We start from the raw sequence: 18,336 nt of genomic DNA, 5'->3' as shown, positions 1-18,336 counted from the left end.
TGACTTTGCAAGCATACAGTAGGGAAGAGGTTCATACGGCCCCCATTCCTGAGTGGATCTCGCGTGAGTGAAGAGGGTTGGTTAATCATTTTGGTATGTGGTCTGCTGAAAATGATGGAAAGTGCCACTCTACATAGCAACGGACGCTGTGGTCTTAGTTGGAATGGCCACAAAACACATTTTAAGATATTCAACACTTTACTGCCATCTGGCGACTAAAGTGGATAGTGCACCCCCTTAATTTGTCACGTTTTATGAGTCAGGTAAACTTGCGACAAATGGAGCCATATAAATCCCCTTCCTACTGTAATAGTAGCAGCTGTTGGAGCATGAATTTGTTTACAGGGCAGCTTCAAAAATGGAAAACAATCGATTATGGCGGGTCCATTTGTTCGGAATTAAAACATGTTTGACATAGTTTATTAAGTTTTAGAATGAAACTGTTGCCGTCCTAAATCCTTTTTTAAATGCCTAATAGTCAATATGGTAAGTTTAAAAATTAAACGTAAGGAAACTGTCATGACTCGGCGTGGTTGGTTCTCCAGTGGTGCAAATGAATTGGACCATACGTGGCGTGCAGGTGAGGACATGTTTAATATTTTAACTCAAAAGGGGATTAACAAAAAGCGCGCACAAAGGCGGAAGTACAAAACAAGGCTATGAATATAAAACACTATAGCACAAAGGCAAAAAACTATGAACAATAACAAAACTTACTTGACATGAGAAGAGGGGCATAAAAAAGAGCAGCATGGATCAAGAGGATGAACAGAGTGGCAGGAGTGTGATGTCGCCAGGACGAACAACAGAAACAGAAAAACTTATATAGTGACATGATCAGTGAAAACAGGTGCGTGACTCTAAACGTGAACAGGTGCGTGACATGACGATGTGAACCAGGTGAAACTAATGGTTGCTATGGTGACAAATAAAAGTGCACAAAAAGTCCAAAACCAAAACCGAACATGACTAAAACAAAACATAATCACAGACATGACAGAAACGGTAAAACCATTTATATTCAGTCGTACTTCATTTATCACGGTTAATTGGTAGTGCACAAAAAATGTCCGCAAAGTAGGAAAAATATTGAGTTGTTTTGCAAAAACTTGGTTATCAGTCGCAGCTACAATCATTAGCTGGTTGTTAGTATTTTGTTTTGTTGGCGATGCGTGTCATGAGTTGTTATTGCACATCGCTCAAGCCTAAGCTGTGTTATTGATGTCAAAGATGAAGTGCATTTTGAAAAAAAGAGAGCTCATCTGCCGGACATGTTGATAGCTGATAGCAGTCTCATTAGTCTGAAGGGCTGCGCCAAATGTCTGATGCTTTGTCTCGATTTCGTCTTTTGACAACGCTCGTGTCGTCGCAAGTCTCACCAATATCAAGATGTGTTATTGATGAGGCAGGAGTTGAAGATAATCATCAAAAAGTTGCTCTGCCGAAGGTTAACTTGAGGTTGTCGTGGTGAAGATAGAGTAAAGGCAAGATTAGCCATCCATTGTGTTCACCCTTAAAGGGGACCTATGATGCAAAATCACATTTTCGTACCTAATCTCATAAATCTGTTTTAGTACAAATCATGCATTAAATTAAATTCAAGTTTGATTAAAAACAATAAATAATAAATTAGATAAGATTAGGCCCCCAATTTAGCCAGGAGCGGCCCTGAGAAGTAGGTTTGCCAACTATCCCTTGAATATGGAATTGTCCAGGCTTTAGAAACATCATGTATTGTGTCCTTAAAGAACACACTGTTTGGCCTGTAACACTGTTTTTTGTGTATTTGGGATCTGCATAATTTGGGAAAATTTGAACTCAAAGATACTGTATTTATAAAACAATCTTGCTTTCCTTCATACTCCCTCTAAACGAGCCTTTTGGACTTTGCACAACTTGTGATGTTTTTTTTTGCATGTGACATCAGGGGATCTCTCCATATATGGTCGAGATTTACCCGAAGAGCTTTGCATGAGTCCGCCGAGGAAGTCAATAAGCTCTTTCTTGTTGTGGGGCTACTGTCTTATACATGCACATGCATTATTTGCTGTTACCATTTCTAATTCAAAGTAGCGTAACGTTCAAACTTATATCTGTCAGTAGACACCATATGGAAACACTAAAAACTTCAACTACAAGTGGAGGCACGTAAAAAAGTCAGAACGGCGGATCCTAAAGAAACGGTCAGAAAGTGGCTTGAAGATGGTCTGTGAAACATAATCTATGCAACAATTTGACCAAAGAACCACCATTACACAATATGTACACCACAAGGAAGTGTTTTAAATGTAGAAAAAATAAATAAATATGACCCATTTTTACAGAAAGGGAAGTCCTGCTCGATGGCGTCGCTCAAACGCCATGCCAGCAACTTGATGTTTCCTGGTTCGAATCCAGCTTACGCCATCCTCGTCACGGCCGTTGTGTCCTTGGGCCAGACACTTTTGATCCCCCTTGCTCCTGATGGGTCGTGGTTAGCGCCTTGCATGGCAGCTTCCGCCATCAGTGTGTGAATGTGTGTGTGAATGGATGAATGTGACTTATTATGTAAAGTATTTTGAGTTCTGTGCAGGTATGGTAAAGCTCTATATAAATACAGACAATTTACTAGTTTATCGATCGCCACAACCAAAATGATTCCCGAGCGTGGCCACTGCTGCTGCTCACTGCTCCCTTCACCTCCCAGGGGGTGGAACAAGGGGATGGGTCAAATGCAGAAGGTATTTTCACCACACCTAGTGTGTGTGTGACTTTCAGTGGTACTTTAACTTTAACTTTTAACATGTCAGAGAATAAGACCAATACTGCACTGTCTGTAATACTGTACATACATGAAACTTAATTTAACACTTAATTTAGGACAAAAACAGGTAGAATATGCTTTCTTTTTTTTTTCTTTTTTTTAAGTTCATTTTTTAAAATCTGCGATGGAGAGAAGCCACAATTATCCCGTACATTTTTAACTTTTGTTAAAAGTTGAACATTACATTTAGGCTACGTCATGTTCTCTTTTTTTCCAACCCTCATAAATTACATTTAGGTTTGATTAAACGGGACCAGCGGGTAGAAAATGGATGGATTAAATTTTATTGAATCGTTTCACAGGAATAAAAAATAAAAAACGCAACAAAAAAAATTGCTACGTCACAAAAATCAATCAATCAATCAATCAATCAATCAATCAATTACTCAATCAATTAAAGTTTACTTATATAGCCCTTAATGTCTCAGAGAGCTGCACAAACCACAACATCCTCAACTCTAAAGCCATATCAGGGCAAGAAAAAACTCAACGCAATTTATACTGGAAATCATTGACATTTGCCTCTTCCCTGTTGATCAAGCATAGTCCAAAGTGAATAATGGCTGATATACTAACTTACACATGATGGATTGGGGATGAGGTTTCTTGTAGTGTTAAGATGATTCCTCCACTGCAACCATAATGCAACCCCATTGGGAAACATTCACATTGAAGGTTCACAGGTAACATTGAGATTTTTAGTGTCTGCGGGTTTCATCATAAAATCATCTGCTTCAATTGCAAAGCAAAGAAATTGCAAGTCCTAATGTTGCATCTATTTTTCCAGCTCCTCCAATGGTACGGCTGTCCGTCGACGACACGGTGGTGGTGGATCCCGGACAGGACGTGATCATCACCTGTGAGGTGACAGCAGGGTTCCCCCGTCCTAACGTGATGTGGGCACGGTACCCGGGACTCCTTCCCCTCAACGCCCAAGTCCGGGGAGCCTCACTTATACTGCGGGCCGTCACTCCGATGGACGCTGGCTTCTACAACTGCACGGCGGTCAACAATGTGGGCAACCCTGCTCGCAAGAACGTCAACGTTGTTGTCAGGAGTAAGTGCTGTATAAAGTTTCTAATACTTCCCAGCAGGCACGAGACATAGATACAATGTTGATTACTCATACATGTCCTTTAAAACTGACTTTGAAACAACATTTGAAAATAGCTGTATTTGTAAATTAAGACAGCGTTGATGTTTAACGTTGGATCCTCGTTGTTGGTCGGGAAGTGACCACATTTCAATGGTCAAATCAAGGTCACGACCTGACATTGATTAAACTTCATCAAAAGGCATGTTGTTCCAACGTTAAGGATGGGTTGCTCAACGTCAGGACCTAATTCAACAAAATCTCAACGTCGTTGTAATGTCTTGTACCTGCTAAGTTGTACATTGCAGTTCAGGGTCACTGGTGTGACATGAAGTCTGGACTAAGCACCCGTCAATCAATAACAAGGCACGTGTTGACAAACAACCATGATCTACTACAAAATACCACTGGTATTTGTTACTGAAGAAGAAAAATGTCATAGAAAAAGCCACTATTTTCAATATTTACATACTACTGTCAGTTTCCACACATTCTAAAAGGTGAGACGCAGACTGAATCGTACGAAAATGAAAACATGTTTGTGGAGAGAGAGTGTGATCAGCGCACCTGCAGGAGCAAAGGTCATCGCCTCTGTCCATGGTGCTGAAGACAGAGCACCATCAGACGGGGGCGTGGCATGTGCTGACGGAGAGACACAGCTGGCAGGTGATTAGATTTCACAGGTGGTACGTGTTAATCTAATCATCTGTTGTCTTTAACAGTAAGCGGCCGGGAGCAGAGGGGGAGAGAGGTACGGACGTGGCTGTCTAAATATCACAAAATGCCTCAAATTCAGTCAGCCGTTTTGAACATTCTGTTCCGAATATCTTTGGAAATATCCGTAGATCGGGGTCGGATGACGTCACAAGAGTAATGCTGCTGCACTTTACTATATTATAAGATCAGTTATACTGGAAATACGCAAACGTTGGAAATAAAAGTGCTGTTTGTCATTCACAATCCTTATGTAAGACAAGAACACATATGCTTGGCTTTTTTATGCATTCAAAATCGGAAATAAATCACTAACAATTGAGTCAACGGATCGAGGGTCCTTTATTGGGCCCATTATATCCTCTAAAAAACGTCCAGAAACCGCCAACAATATTCCATTTACATGTCATGACTTGAAAATTAACCAAATCTGGGTGATATTGATGTTATAAGTGCCAACGCAGACGGCCTATTTTAGCGAGGCATTGATAGCAGTAAGCTAACTACTAGCTTACGCTGCTGCTGGTGACACACTGAGACTGCGGCTGCTTCGTCTTAAATTTGGTAAAAGTTTAAATTCTAGATTATAATTCATGCATCTCTCACCTGGTAGTAGACACATGTGACCATGGACCGAGAGGCTGGTCCACTTTGACATTACCCGAGATGGTGACAAGGAAACAAAAAGATCCTCGTTGCGTCAACTTTTTTTAACCCTTCGTGAGGATTGTGATTCATTGATTCATCTAAATGGGATAATGTTAGCGCCGCGTCGGTCGGCATCCCAGCGAGAGTGGAAATTGTACAGTAAGTGTTTGTTTTATTATGGTGTATCATGTTTAGTTTGTATGTTTAGCACTTAGCAATGAGGCAGTGATGTTATAATTTGTATAATGTTATAATGTTTCAATAAAGCTGCATCCGTTAGCACTCGGCTTCTAAAACATATTGCTCATCCTCTTTGTGTTCAGGCTCAAAAATATAAGATTATGGATCATTATTTTTCCCAAAGTAATTGTTTATGCTCTCAAAAAGTATGCATGATTAACATTGTTGTTGATGGGGAAAGGATCTGTGGTTCTTAATGCTAAGTCATGGATCACTGGCTTACTGGCTTGCTAAAAACTCTCAAAATGGCTCGGGAATCTCTGTGAGATTGATACTATTTTGATAATATCTATTTATTCGCAAGCTTTGAAAGTATTTTGCTTCAATATAGAGGCAACTTGTTTTTCATTAAACTGGTACTTTGAATCACACACACACATATAAACACAAACTAATAATAGTTTTACATGCAGCTTTTTTTTTTTTAAAACAAATGACAAATGTGATGGATGAATAAAATATCCTGTAAATTATTTCCTCAATTCAATACATTGGCAGCTGCTGGTCTTTCAACGAGGGGAAGCTCATTTTCGTCCTAAAATGTGATTATTTATACGTAAATTATACCCTAAGTATGTAGTGTGACTGCCTGTCAATGTTTTGGAGAAGTAACTGCAGGGTGCGTCAGAGACTCCAAACATGAATACACTCTGCAATAACACCAAAAACAAGACGGGAGATTTGCCGTCAGTCGTTTTTAGTAAAGAAAGTCACAAAAGGATTGAAAAATCCTCAAGATTTACTCGTAACAATGGAGTTAAACATGAAAAGTGCTTTTTCATTTGCTGATTTGCTCATTTGGCTGACAATCAAAAAGGGATTCAACCTTAGACAGATCATCCAATCATCATGCAGAGGTTCAGCATCCAGGCCAGCGGAGGCCAAGCCCACTTTCCAAACACTTCCAGAGATGCAGAGCGTCCGATGGGCGGGACAAAGCCGAACATTTATCCAATGATTGTCTAGTTTGGCTGCAGTGGAACAACCCACCCTATGCTCCCCCATTAAAGTCAATTGACGCTTGACTTCAACACTGTTTAATGCACTGTGATGCTACCATGTTGAATGAGAAGAAAGTTGTGTCAATTGACACAAAGGTAGCGGATTCTGAACAAAAGTTGACACATTCTAACGCAATAACATGTAAACACAAAAGAACATATTTGACCACTTTTTTTTTAAAACATTTTAGGGGAATAGTGTTTCTCACCTTCTTTATCGTAGTGCTCGCACTTACATCTTTCTTTGGCTCTGTGTGTATTGATAACCAAGACTATGTCACCACCATGTGCGATGTATTTTGTGCCATATATTTATTTTGTGCCATATACTTGCACAGACATTTTAGGGGTCAAGTGCTCAAGCCAGAAAAAAGGGCACCCTGGCGAACAGTATTCACAAAATTATCATTATTATTGTTGTTATGATGAAATCACAGCAGGATATTTTCAATGTATATAATCACCAATCCATACTCAAATTACAAGCGGTAGAAAATGGATTGATGGCATAAAAACATGAATGTGTTCTGTACACACATTTTTTTTACTCTTTTCTCACAAATTTGAAGCATATACTTCATCACGCCAATATTACACCACAATATATGTCACCTATATACTTGCAGCTCAACTGAGAGACCGACATTTCATTTCAATAATTATGATTTAAAATGAAACAAAACTTGTAAACATCTCTATGTAATTTACCGTCTTTAAAGTAATCCAAAGAGGTTCATGAGGTCTTCAAAAAATGATGCAATATATCACGTGACAACCTCTGAGGAAGGCAACAGTTGTAGCCGAACCTGTCAGGTACGGAAATAAACACACACAATAGGTTTAGAATAACAAATTGCATGTCTTTAAAGTATTTCCATGCCTGACTAACTCCCCATCAGTGTGGTGATTATGTTGCCTTCTTATGAAATAAGGGACATGAGATGTCTTTTATTTAATTTTTTTGTCTGTTAGTGATTTAATAGCAATTTACAATGAAAATTAAAACCCATATTTTTTTCTTAATTCCCCATATATTAAAATGCAAATGTTGGCAGGTGTGCCTTCTCTCCCTTTGTTAAACATGACGGACATCAGTAAATAGTTGGACAGGGCTTTAAATAGTTTTTTTGTATTTTCTTTACGAAACATAGATCCTAGTACTGACATGTTTTCAGCAATGCTAAACATTTGTTGTTTGCAAACTGAGCTTTGTCTGTGGTCAGCTAATTTAAACGATTTGTGACAAGAACGGCAGACACATTTCTCAGACCAAAGAGAAATGTGTATTCAATATAATTAATAATTGTCAAAAATATAGAAAATTACAAAGCAAATTTTCTGTTGAACCACTAATGTTAACATAAGCTAGTGTTTTTGTTATATTTTTTTGTTTGAAAAATATAACTTTGAGCAAGTTGCGAACATCCCCTAAAAAACACTGTTACACATGTCTGTCTGATGCTACAAACACACCAAACACACTCACGCAAATGACTAATGTGCAACTAAGCCACAACCCAGATTGACAGAGAAACAAGTGATGTGACAGAGTGGGAATTAGTGGCAGTAAGAGAGGAAAACCTAATAAAAGTCCATCCATCAATCCATCTTTTTACACTTATCCGAGGTCTGGTTGTGGGGGCAGCAGCCTAAGCAGGGAAGCCCAGGCTTCCTTCTCCCCAGTCACTTCGTCCAGCTCCTCCCGGGGGATCCCGAGGCGTTCCCAGGCCAGCCGGGAGACATAGTCTTCCCAACGTGTCCTGGGTCTTCCCCATGGCCTTCTTCCCCATGGTCGGATGTGCCCGGTATGACCAGATGCCCGAACCACCTCATCTGGCGCCTCTCGATGTGGAGGAGCAGGGGCTTTACTTTGAGCTCCCCCGGGATGACAGACCTTCTCACCGTATCTCTAAGGGAGAGACCCACCACCCGGCGGAGGAAACTCATTTCAGCCGCTTGTACCCGTGATCTTGTCCTTTTGGTCATAACCCAAAGCTCATGACCACAGGTGAGGATGGGAACGTAGATCGACCGGAAAATTGAGAGCTTGGCCTTTCGGCTCAGCTCCTTCTTCACCACAACGGATCGATACAGCATTCGCATTACTGAAGACGCCGCACCGATCCGCCTGTTGATCTCACGATCCACTCTTCCCTCACTCGTGAACAAGACTCCGAGGTACTTGTACTCCTCCACTTGGGGCAGGGTCTCCTCCCCACTCGGAGATGGCACTCCACCCTTTTCCAGGCGAGAACCATGGACTCGGACTTGGAGGTGTTGATTCTCATCCCAGTCGCTTCACACTCAGCTGCGAACCGGTCCAGTGAGAGCTGAAGATCCTGGCCAGATGAAGCCATCAGGACCACATCATCTGCAAAAAGCAGAGACCTAATCCTGCAGCCACCAAACCAGATCCCCTAAACGCCTTGACTGCGCCTAGAAATTCTGTCCATAAAAGTTATGAACAGAATCGGTGATCTTAATTTCCCCTCGGGGATCAATTAAATACTTCTGATTCTGATTCTGATGACTCATTCTGCTTCAGTATAGAGCAGATTAGCAGTGCTATGCTCAAAGTCGGCCACACGCTCTGTCATTTTGTGAAATATGTATTTTTTTAAATCAGGGAAGTCCAACATGCGGCCCGCGGGCCTGATACGGTTTAATCCGACCCGCGAGATGAGTTTGCTAAGTGTAAAATTGAGCTTCATTTTTAAATGAAAGAAACTGCTATTCTAAAAGTGTCCATTGGATGTCACAATAGCAATTCTGTTAGGCAAGCAAATAGTTTCTATTGGGGCAAGCAAGTATACCAAGCAAGTAAAACAGGGCTGTGACTACTCCCCCTCCACCCAATGTAAAACAAAGAGGAATAAAATAAACAATTAGTGACCCCACTTAAAATGTTGCATGAGACACTGCACTTTGATATAGTTCTGTGAAAATGATTTTCTTCCGTGCAAATTTAGAAGTCAACAATGGAAATGACAAATGAGGTAATTGATACATTGAATCATTTTTATTTATGTTTCATTTTGTTTTTGTTCCATCCTAGATGGGCTGTGACTTGAAATGTAATTGGTTTGTAGATACACTGACATTAAGTCTAATTTCATTGTGCTCTTAATGGTGTTTTTGAAACTGCACCAGTTTTTTTCCTCAGAATTTTTTACTAACTTGAAGTGTTTTGTCAAGAGGATTATTTGTGATGTTTACATTTTCAGAATGTCCTTGTTTTATTTTGGGCCAAAGTAAAACAAAGAAAGCAATCTGAAGTTGTCGTAGTTGTATTTTAAAGTAATTATGCCATGATTTTACCCGTCGGGCCCACGTAGGAATAGATTTTCCTCCATGCGGCCCCTGAGCTAAAACTAGTTTGACACCCCTGCTTTAAATCAATGAATATCATCCACATCCTCTCAGGACCGTTCTTCATACTCACAAAGTTATGCCGATCTCTCGCTATGGGGTCAATGCTAGTAAGTAAGACGGCGGATCTTACAAGGTCCACTATGACATTTGCTACACCAACTAATAACGGGGATGCTTGTAAATCAAATTTTGGTAACACTTATTTAACTTAACATTAATTAGTTGCTTATTAAAGTAACAAAGACTTAATTTAGAGTTATTTGGACACTAGGGGAACATATAATGGTTAGGGTTAAGGTTACAAATAAGCAATAATTCTGAGGTTATTGAGGGAAAACTCTTAGTTAATGGCTTACTGGTTGTATAATAAGGCCATGCAGAATAAGGCATTAATAAGTATTTAATAATGACTAAATAAGAGCCAATATGTTACTAATTTGCATGTTAATAAGCAACTAATTAATGGTGAATGTGTTCCACATACAACATTTCTAACAATTAACCGAGAGACAGCTATTATCTCAAAAATACTTAAGTTGATGTACCCCTGTATATATATTTAATAACCACAGAACCAAATTAGACCCCGGGTGGAAAATGTCTGTAAAAGAGTGTTTGTGACCATCTTGTGTTGAGCTGTTAAAAAGCCTAATGTTAGTAAACAAACATTTGCATAAATCAAACCAATTATACTGTTATGTTTACAGAGGGGGGGAGTGTAGACGGCACAGACCACAAGGGGGTGTAGTATTTAACACTGATTTATTATATACAGTATATATATATATATATATATATATATATATATATATATATATATATATATATATATATATATATATATATGAATACATTCTAAACAAGGGTATGGAGTGTGACAAAATCCAAGAGAGTTTATGGTGTGTGACTTTGTGTAGGAATTACCTGTTGAGTGTTACCGTGAGTGTTGAATCAGAGGCGGAAGATCAGGAGGGACAAGGCAGAGCTCGGAGGTCCGTGAGCCGGCAGGAAGTCGGGGGCTATAGCGTGGGCGAAGAAGGTCCCTGTCCAAGCGGGGATCGAGGATCGAGGACGCAGTCCGGGAAGCAGAGAAACAAGAACTGACGAGACACACAGCTCGTCGACACGGGAACGAAGGCAGACTACTGGGGGGGACAAGGAAGACACGGGACCAAATCAAACACGACGGGAGAGAAAACACAGAGAGCAAGAGTTAGCATAGAGCAGGATTAGTCGGCTTACGGTACACGAACGGATGGTTACGTTCTGGACCGGAACGCAGGTCTGCCCTTGCTTAAGAAACCCAGGAAGATAATCACTGAGAGGTGCGCAGATTGCAGACTGACTGCACCTGCCGGCTGCAGTGGGAGTGACGCGCGCAGGTGCGCTCTTGGAGGCGTAATCAACAGAGTGCACAGATGAGTGCGAATTGGCATTCGCCCGAGCCGTGACATATACAGTCCCAAGTTGGGTGACCATTTTAATTAGGTACACTTATTAAAGATAGAAGAACGTTTATTTGCGATTGATAATGATCAATTATGGCTTAATTATGGACAAAATGTGATTCATTGCAATTAAATATTTCAACCGTTGGACAACCCTACTTTCCCACAATAGGACAAGTGAAGTGACAGGTGGCTCCTGCCTTTGTCACAACTGTGATAATGAATCTGGGTTGACGATTAGAAAAGGTCTAGCAGTATAGGCCTCTCTCATTGGCTCGCTGCAGCATCAGATAACTACAGCATGTATCGTTCTCACAAGCAGCTGAGCCCTCATTAAAGGGAAGTGACGCAAATCATGTCACAATAGAAGGGTTAAATATCTTTTTCAAATTCACCCGTCGCTGATACCTTCCATCGCTTCTCCCCTGCAGCTTTAATCATCTTTATTCACTCCAATTAGTGAGAGCGGAGTAGAAGCAATTAGCCAGAGTCTGGCCTGTTTCTAACGATGTAGACAATGCATGCAGAATAGCTTTTTCCTGTAAACCTAATGGGCCTGAACGCATCGCCGCACCGGCACAGGTGACAAGGCAGCAAATGAGACACATTAGGTGTGTGTGTGTGTGTGTGTGTGTGTGTGTGTGTGTGTGCGTGCGTGCAGGCAGAAAGTACAGTATGAATTAGTGTACACTCACATTCGCAGCATTCATGCAAATTAGACTCAGCATTGTCTCCCCTGTTAGCAGTGCATGTTAGCGTTAAACATATGGTCAGCGCATCATGACATGACTCCACCCGATGTTGAAATCCAGCTAGTCTAAACTGCTCACTGCCTTTCTCTTCCTTCAGGGCTTGGAAACGGAGCTGTTTTGTATTCTGCGCAGAAATATTTTGGGGGGGAAGTGCAGCTTTTGAAAGTGAAAATTAAATGTGACACTGCGAGAGTTACTCTTTGTCCTTGATTTTATTCCTCTCTCTTGCTTTTATTCAGTACGAGGCTCCCTTTTATGTCACACATTTTCCCTTTTTTTCTTCTTCTCTCACTCCGTCTTCTTTCATATTTTTTCCCCTTTGTCGCTTTGAGTCAGTTTGCATCATCCTTATGCCTTAAAGCTTTTATCTCACATTCTTATCCTTCCCCTAAAACCTTTCCCTTTTTTGTATGACTTATGCATTCTTATCAAATCCCTGAGCCACACCAACAGAATAACATTATTGATTGATAGGGGTGTTTTTTTAAATAATTGTATTATTTTAATGAATTATTATTTTGTAATGTATTATCATATAACACCTAAACTCATAAGGTCCTATTCAAGGTACTATGCTGAACTGAATTGGGTTTTATGTTCATAATAAATGTATGGTTTTATTACTGTTTTTTAGTGATTTAAATATATGTTTTAAATATTTCATGTTTGGATTAAAACGTTTTTAAAAATAACTTATTTATGTGTTATTACCATATATTATATATATTACCATGTAAATATATATATATATATATATATATATATATATATATGTATATATATTTATATATATATATGTATATATAATCTTATTAATATTGAATATATGATGGTGAGGACTGTATATTATTTGTGTTTTACTATTCCTAAATGTACATTTATATTTTAATCCCCTGACCCACACCAAGTATTATGAGTATTTGTATGAAAAAAATAATACATTACATGATATATATATATATATATATATATATATATATATATATATATATATATATATATATATATATATATATATATATATATATATATATATATATATATATATATATATATATATATATATATATATATATTAATTTTATTTTATTTTATTTTATTTTTTACTTTATTGTATTTTCTATTTTAAAACTTGTAACAATACATCACATTTTATAGCCCTTGTCCGATTACCTAAAAAGTTTAAATATATTCATATTGAAAATATTTATTAATAATCTTACATATAAATGTGTATCAATCCCTGCCTTCCACACCTAAAATGGTATGTTTAATTAAATTAAACAAATGTATTAATTTTGACCTTACTTGATATTAGATATGCATTTATTTTAAAATATTCTCTATTATCATACAGAGCTTTCTATGTTTCCTTTTTAGAAATTCCACACACTACGTAAAGTAGCACTGAACAATGTATTCAACTTATTTTCTGCATATGTTCAAGACTTAACCAACTCGCATTCTTTGGCTCACTTCTCTTGTTGACATCACACAGCCATGAGCAACCTGACCTTCCAAATCACCCCGGACTCCAACAAAGACAGCGAGACCATCCAAATGGGTCGTGACCTCAAGCTGTCCTGCCACGTGGACGCCACCCCTCAGGACAAGGTCAACTACACCTGGTACAAGAACGGCGCCCTGGTCTTCAACTCGGACAGCCTGATCTTGCTACGCAGTGACCCCGACATGGCGCCAGGCACCAGCAGCTTGGAGATCGTGGACATGAAATTCAGAGACTTGGCCACCTACAGCTGCGTGGCTAACTTCCCTGGCAGCAGCGTGCCAGAGCTCCGAGTGGATGTCAACATTTCCCAGAACAGTGGTGAGGTCTTTATTTTTGCTTTCTGTTTGATACGTCCATCAGTGTGTCACACATTTGCATGACTTTCAAACTCTCTGCTGAAGTCATACTAAAAACTTAAGTCTTCAATATGTGAAACAATACTTGTTACAGTTCTATACAGTATTATACTAATACATATACACTAATGATTACTATAATTATTTTTACTAGTAGTAGTCATAGTACTAGTTGCAGTAGCAGTAGCAATATATACATGGAGTGAAACAAAAACTTGGCCATACACAGTACATTTGACAACCCTAATATGTATACAGCGAAACCACAATTTCAGAATCAGAATCAGAATCAGAATAGTTTTTATTGCCATTGTTTGAGAACGGGTTCACAAAATAGGAATTTTTCTTGGTGCAATGGTGCAACATAAAACACATAACACAGAATAGGTAATAAAAAGAGCTGTAACTGAGCTATCAGATCTTGTTATTGTTCATGTGTCTGATGGCCGAGGGGAAAAAACTGTTCAGGTGGCGGGAGATGTGGGTCTGAATGGACCGTAGTCTCCTGCCTGAGGGGGGAGGGGAGAATAGTTTGTGTCCAGGGTGAGAAGAGTCAGCTGTGATCCGACCCACACGCCTCCTGGTCCTGGAGGAGAACAGGTCCTGGAGGGATGGGAGCTTGCAGCCAATCACCTTCTCAGCAGTACATACGCTGAGAAGTTAAGAACTTAATTGGTTCTTGAACACTTCAGAAAACCACTGTCAGTAACTACAGTTTGTCGCTACATCTGTAGGTGCAAGTTAAAACGAAAGCGAACGCCATTTATCAACAACACCCAGAAACGCCGCCGGCTTCGCTGGGCCCAAGCTCATCTAAGATGGACTGATGCAAAGTTTAAAAGTGTTCTGTGGTCTGACGAGTCCACATGTCAAATTGTTTTTGGAAACCGTGGACAATGTGTACTCCGGACCAAAGAGGAAAAGAACCATCTGGATTGTTATAGGCGCAAAGTTCAAAAACCAGCATCTGTGATGTTATGGGGGTGTATTAGTGCCCAAGGCATGGGTAACTCACACATATGTGAAGGCACCATTAATGCTGAAAGGTACATACAGGTTTTGGAGCAAAATATGTTGCCATCCAAGCAACGTTATCATGGATGCCCCTGCTTGTTTCAACAAGACAATGCCAAGCCACGTGATACAACATAACATAACAATTTACCAACCAATTGGTTCTTGAACAGGGTTCGTAAATCAGAACGTTTGTATAGTCAAAACAATTTCTCCATAAGAAACAATGTAAATATGAATAATGGGTTCCAACAGTACTTTATATCAAACAAATATTACAAGGGGGTGATGGATCAACTTTCTCCATATCAACAAGCCAAAAACAAGCCAGGACGGCAGCATGGTGCACTCACAAACGGTTTTAACAATATTAAACAATTCAAAAAGTAAAAGTAGTATCGGCGAGGGAGGAGTTGACGAGAAATGAGCAGACAGAGGGGGAACAGGGGGCGGGGGGAAGGGCTGTGTGTGTGCCTTAAAGGAGGCGCTGCTGAACGAGAGATAACTCTTCTCTCCACGGTGAAATAAGTCTGCTTTGGCATTTTTTTCCAGAAAAGTACGCTCTCAACACAATTAAAACTTGCTGTCGTACAAAGCCTGCTCCATCGATTCTTCCATACTTGCAGGCGCCATCAATCTCCTCCTTGCAAATATTATTATTTTTTGTTTTACTCTACAGAGAACTCCCTCTTTCTTTCCACACTAGCCTGTTGTGTTTTTGGGACCTGTATTGAGTTAGTAAAATGGATAAAACTTATCAAAAGTGAAAAAATTACACAAAAGTCAAAAACGCTGAAGCGTTAATCTAGCTGTCTATCTATCTATCTATCTATCTATCTATCTATCTATCTATCTATCTATCTATCTATCTATCTATCTATCTATCTATCTATCTATCTATCTATCTATCTATCTATCTATCTATCTATCTATCTATCATTTTCTTACACTATTCAGTGGCAACAAGTATGTACTTTAATGAGTGTAATCCGCTCTATGTGTAATTAACCACAATGTTAGCGCTGAGCAGCCAATGTGTTCATGGTTCCCATGTTGAATTAAAACAGTGTGATTGGTCAATAAAATCTGCCTTGTTAACGTCAGTTTCTTGCGTACCTTTTTACTCGCCATCTGTCTCAGTTTTTAAGTTTAATCGTCCGCCACCATCTGTGATTTTTATGTGACTGTCTGTGTCTTCTGACATATCCTTCCCATTGTCCTCGCCATATGTGCAAAAGTTTTAGACCGCCATGGGTTCTGCATCATGTTATTGGTCTTTTGCCTTCTCTCCCCCAGTCTCCCCACCGATGCTGGCGGTCCCTCCGGGAGGTCAGGTGGTCAATGCTCGAGAAGGCGGCAATGCAGAACTGGTGTGCTTAGTGGTCGACGGCAAACCACGTCCGCCGATCCTCTGGTCTCGCATGGAAAAGGACCTGCTGATGCCAACAGGGAAGTCGGTGGTGGAGACGCCCGACGGACGCCTGAGGCTGAGGAATGTAAGCCGGGACATGATGGGAGCTTACCGCTGCCAGACTGCTCCTTACAACGGTCTGAACATCAAGAGGCGAGAGGCGCAGGTTCAACTCAACGTGCAGTGTGAGTGTTGATCATCATACTATCAATAAATCAATGTTTATTCATATAGCCCTAAATCACAAGTGTCTCAAAGGGCTGCTCAAGCACACAACGACATCCTCGGTTCAGATCCCACATCAGGGCAAGGAAAAACTCAACCCAGTGGGATGACAATGAGAAACCTTGGAGAGGACCGCAGATGTGGGCCTACTGAAATTAGATTTTCTTATTTAAACGGGGATAGCAGATCCATTCTATGTGTCATACTTGATCATTTCGCGATATTGCCATATTTTTGCTGAAAGGATTTAGTCGAGAACATCGACGATAAAGTTGCAACTTTTGCTCGCTGATAAAAAAAGCCTTGCCTGTACCGGAAGTAGCGTGACGTCACCGGAGGAAGGACTTCTCACAATTCCCCATTGTTTACAATGGAGCGAGAGAGATTCGGACCGAGAAAGCGACGATTACCCCATTAATTTGAGCGAGGATGAAAGATTTGTGGATGAGGAACGTTAGAGTGAAGGACTAGAATGCAGTGCAAGACATATCTTTTTTTGCTCTGACTGTAACTTAGGTACAAGCTGGCTCATTGGATTCCACACTCTCTCCTTTTTCTATTGTGGATCACAGATTTGTATTTTAAACCACCTCGGATACTATATCCTCTTGAAAATGAGAGTCCAGAACGCGAAATGGACATTCACAGTGACTTTTATCTCCACGACAATACATCGGCGAAACACTTTAGCTACGAGCTAACGTGGTAGCATCGTGCTTTCTATATGCAGTTGCATATAGAAACAAAAGAAATAAACCCCTGACTGGAAGGATAGATAGAAAATCAACAATACTATTAAACCATGGACATGTAACTACACGGTTAATGCTTTCCAGCCTGGCGAAGGTTAACAATGCTGTTGCTAACGATGCCATTGAAGCTAACTTAGCAACCGGACCTCACAGAGCTATGCTAAAAACATTAGCTCTCCACCTACGCCAGCCAGCCCTCATCTGCTCATCAACACCCGTGCTCACCTGCGTTCCAGCGATCGACGGTGCGACGAAGGACTTCACCCGATCACAGATGCGGTTGGCGGCCCGGAGACGGAGGAAGTTAAGGTGAGTTTGGCGGCTAGCGCGTCTGCTATCCATCTCTCAGTCCTCCTGGCTGTGTTGCTGTAGTCCGCCGCTAATACACCGATCCCACCTACAACTTTCTTATTTGCAGTCTCCATTGTTCATTAAACAAATTGCAAAAGATTCACCAACACAGATGTCCAGAATACTGTGGAATTTTGAGATGAAAACAGAGTTTTTTGTATAGGATTCAATGGGTCCGTATACTTCCGTACCAACCCTTGACGTCACGCGCATATGTCAGCATAAAAAAACGTTTTCAACCGGAAGTGTGGCGGGAAATTTAAAATTGCACTTTATAAGTTAACCCGGCCGTATTGGTATGTGTTGCCATGTTAAGATTTCATCATTGATATATAAACTATCAGACTGCGTGGTCGGTAGTAGTGGCTTTCAGTAGGCCTTTAAAAGTGCACACACACACAGGCAGAGATGTACTGTACATACGATGTACCCGGGGCAAAATGAAACGGTTTAAATTACCGGCTTCCATTGTGCTCCTTTGCCTCTACTAGGATTTACAGGGCTTGCTAATGCAAGCGGGGCGGAAGGGCAACACTGTGTGAGCTCTGCTGTCCACACTGGCCAAGTCTGATTAATGGACCAGGTGGCCACCCCACTCTGGCTGCAGAAAGAAACATAGAGATGAGACGGACACACCAACAAGAGT

General features: G+C 40.3%; 1 protein-coding gene across 4 annotated transcripts in view; it reads left to right on the top strand.

Annotated features, from left to right (window-relative positions):
- The window catches only part of LOC133632656 (MAM domain-containing glycosylphosphatidylinositol anchor protein 1), a 596,928-nt gene that overhangs the window by 432,379 nt on the left and 146,213 nt on the right, over positions 1 to 18,336 (top strand). For all 4 annotated transcript variants that reach the window (XM_062025233.1, XM_062025218.1, XM_062025227.1 and 1 more), the window contains 3 exons: positions 3,591 to 3,860; positions 13,570 to 13,899; positions 16,248 to 16,547. In XM_062025233.1, coding sequence (XP_061881217.1) covers positions 3,591 to 3,860; positions 13,570 to 13,899; positions 16,248 to 16,547 — 900 coding nt within the window. The remainder of the gene's footprint in view (positions 1 to 3,590; positions 3,861 to 13,569; positions 13,900 to 16,247; positions 16,548 to 18,336) is intronic.

The sequence above is a fragment of the Entelurus aequoreus genome, linkage group LG02 (assembly GCF_033978785.1).
Source record: "Entelurus aequoreus isolate RoL-2023_Sb linkage group LG02, RoL_Eaeq_v1.1, whole genome shotgun sequence".
Classification (NCBI taxonomy): Eukaryota; Metazoa; Chordata; class Actinopteri; order Syngnathiformes; family Syngnathidae; genus Entelurus; species Entelurus aequoreus.
The sequence above is the reverse complement of the archived record's forward strand: the minus strand, read 5'-3'. Positions and strand labels throughout refer to the sequence as shown.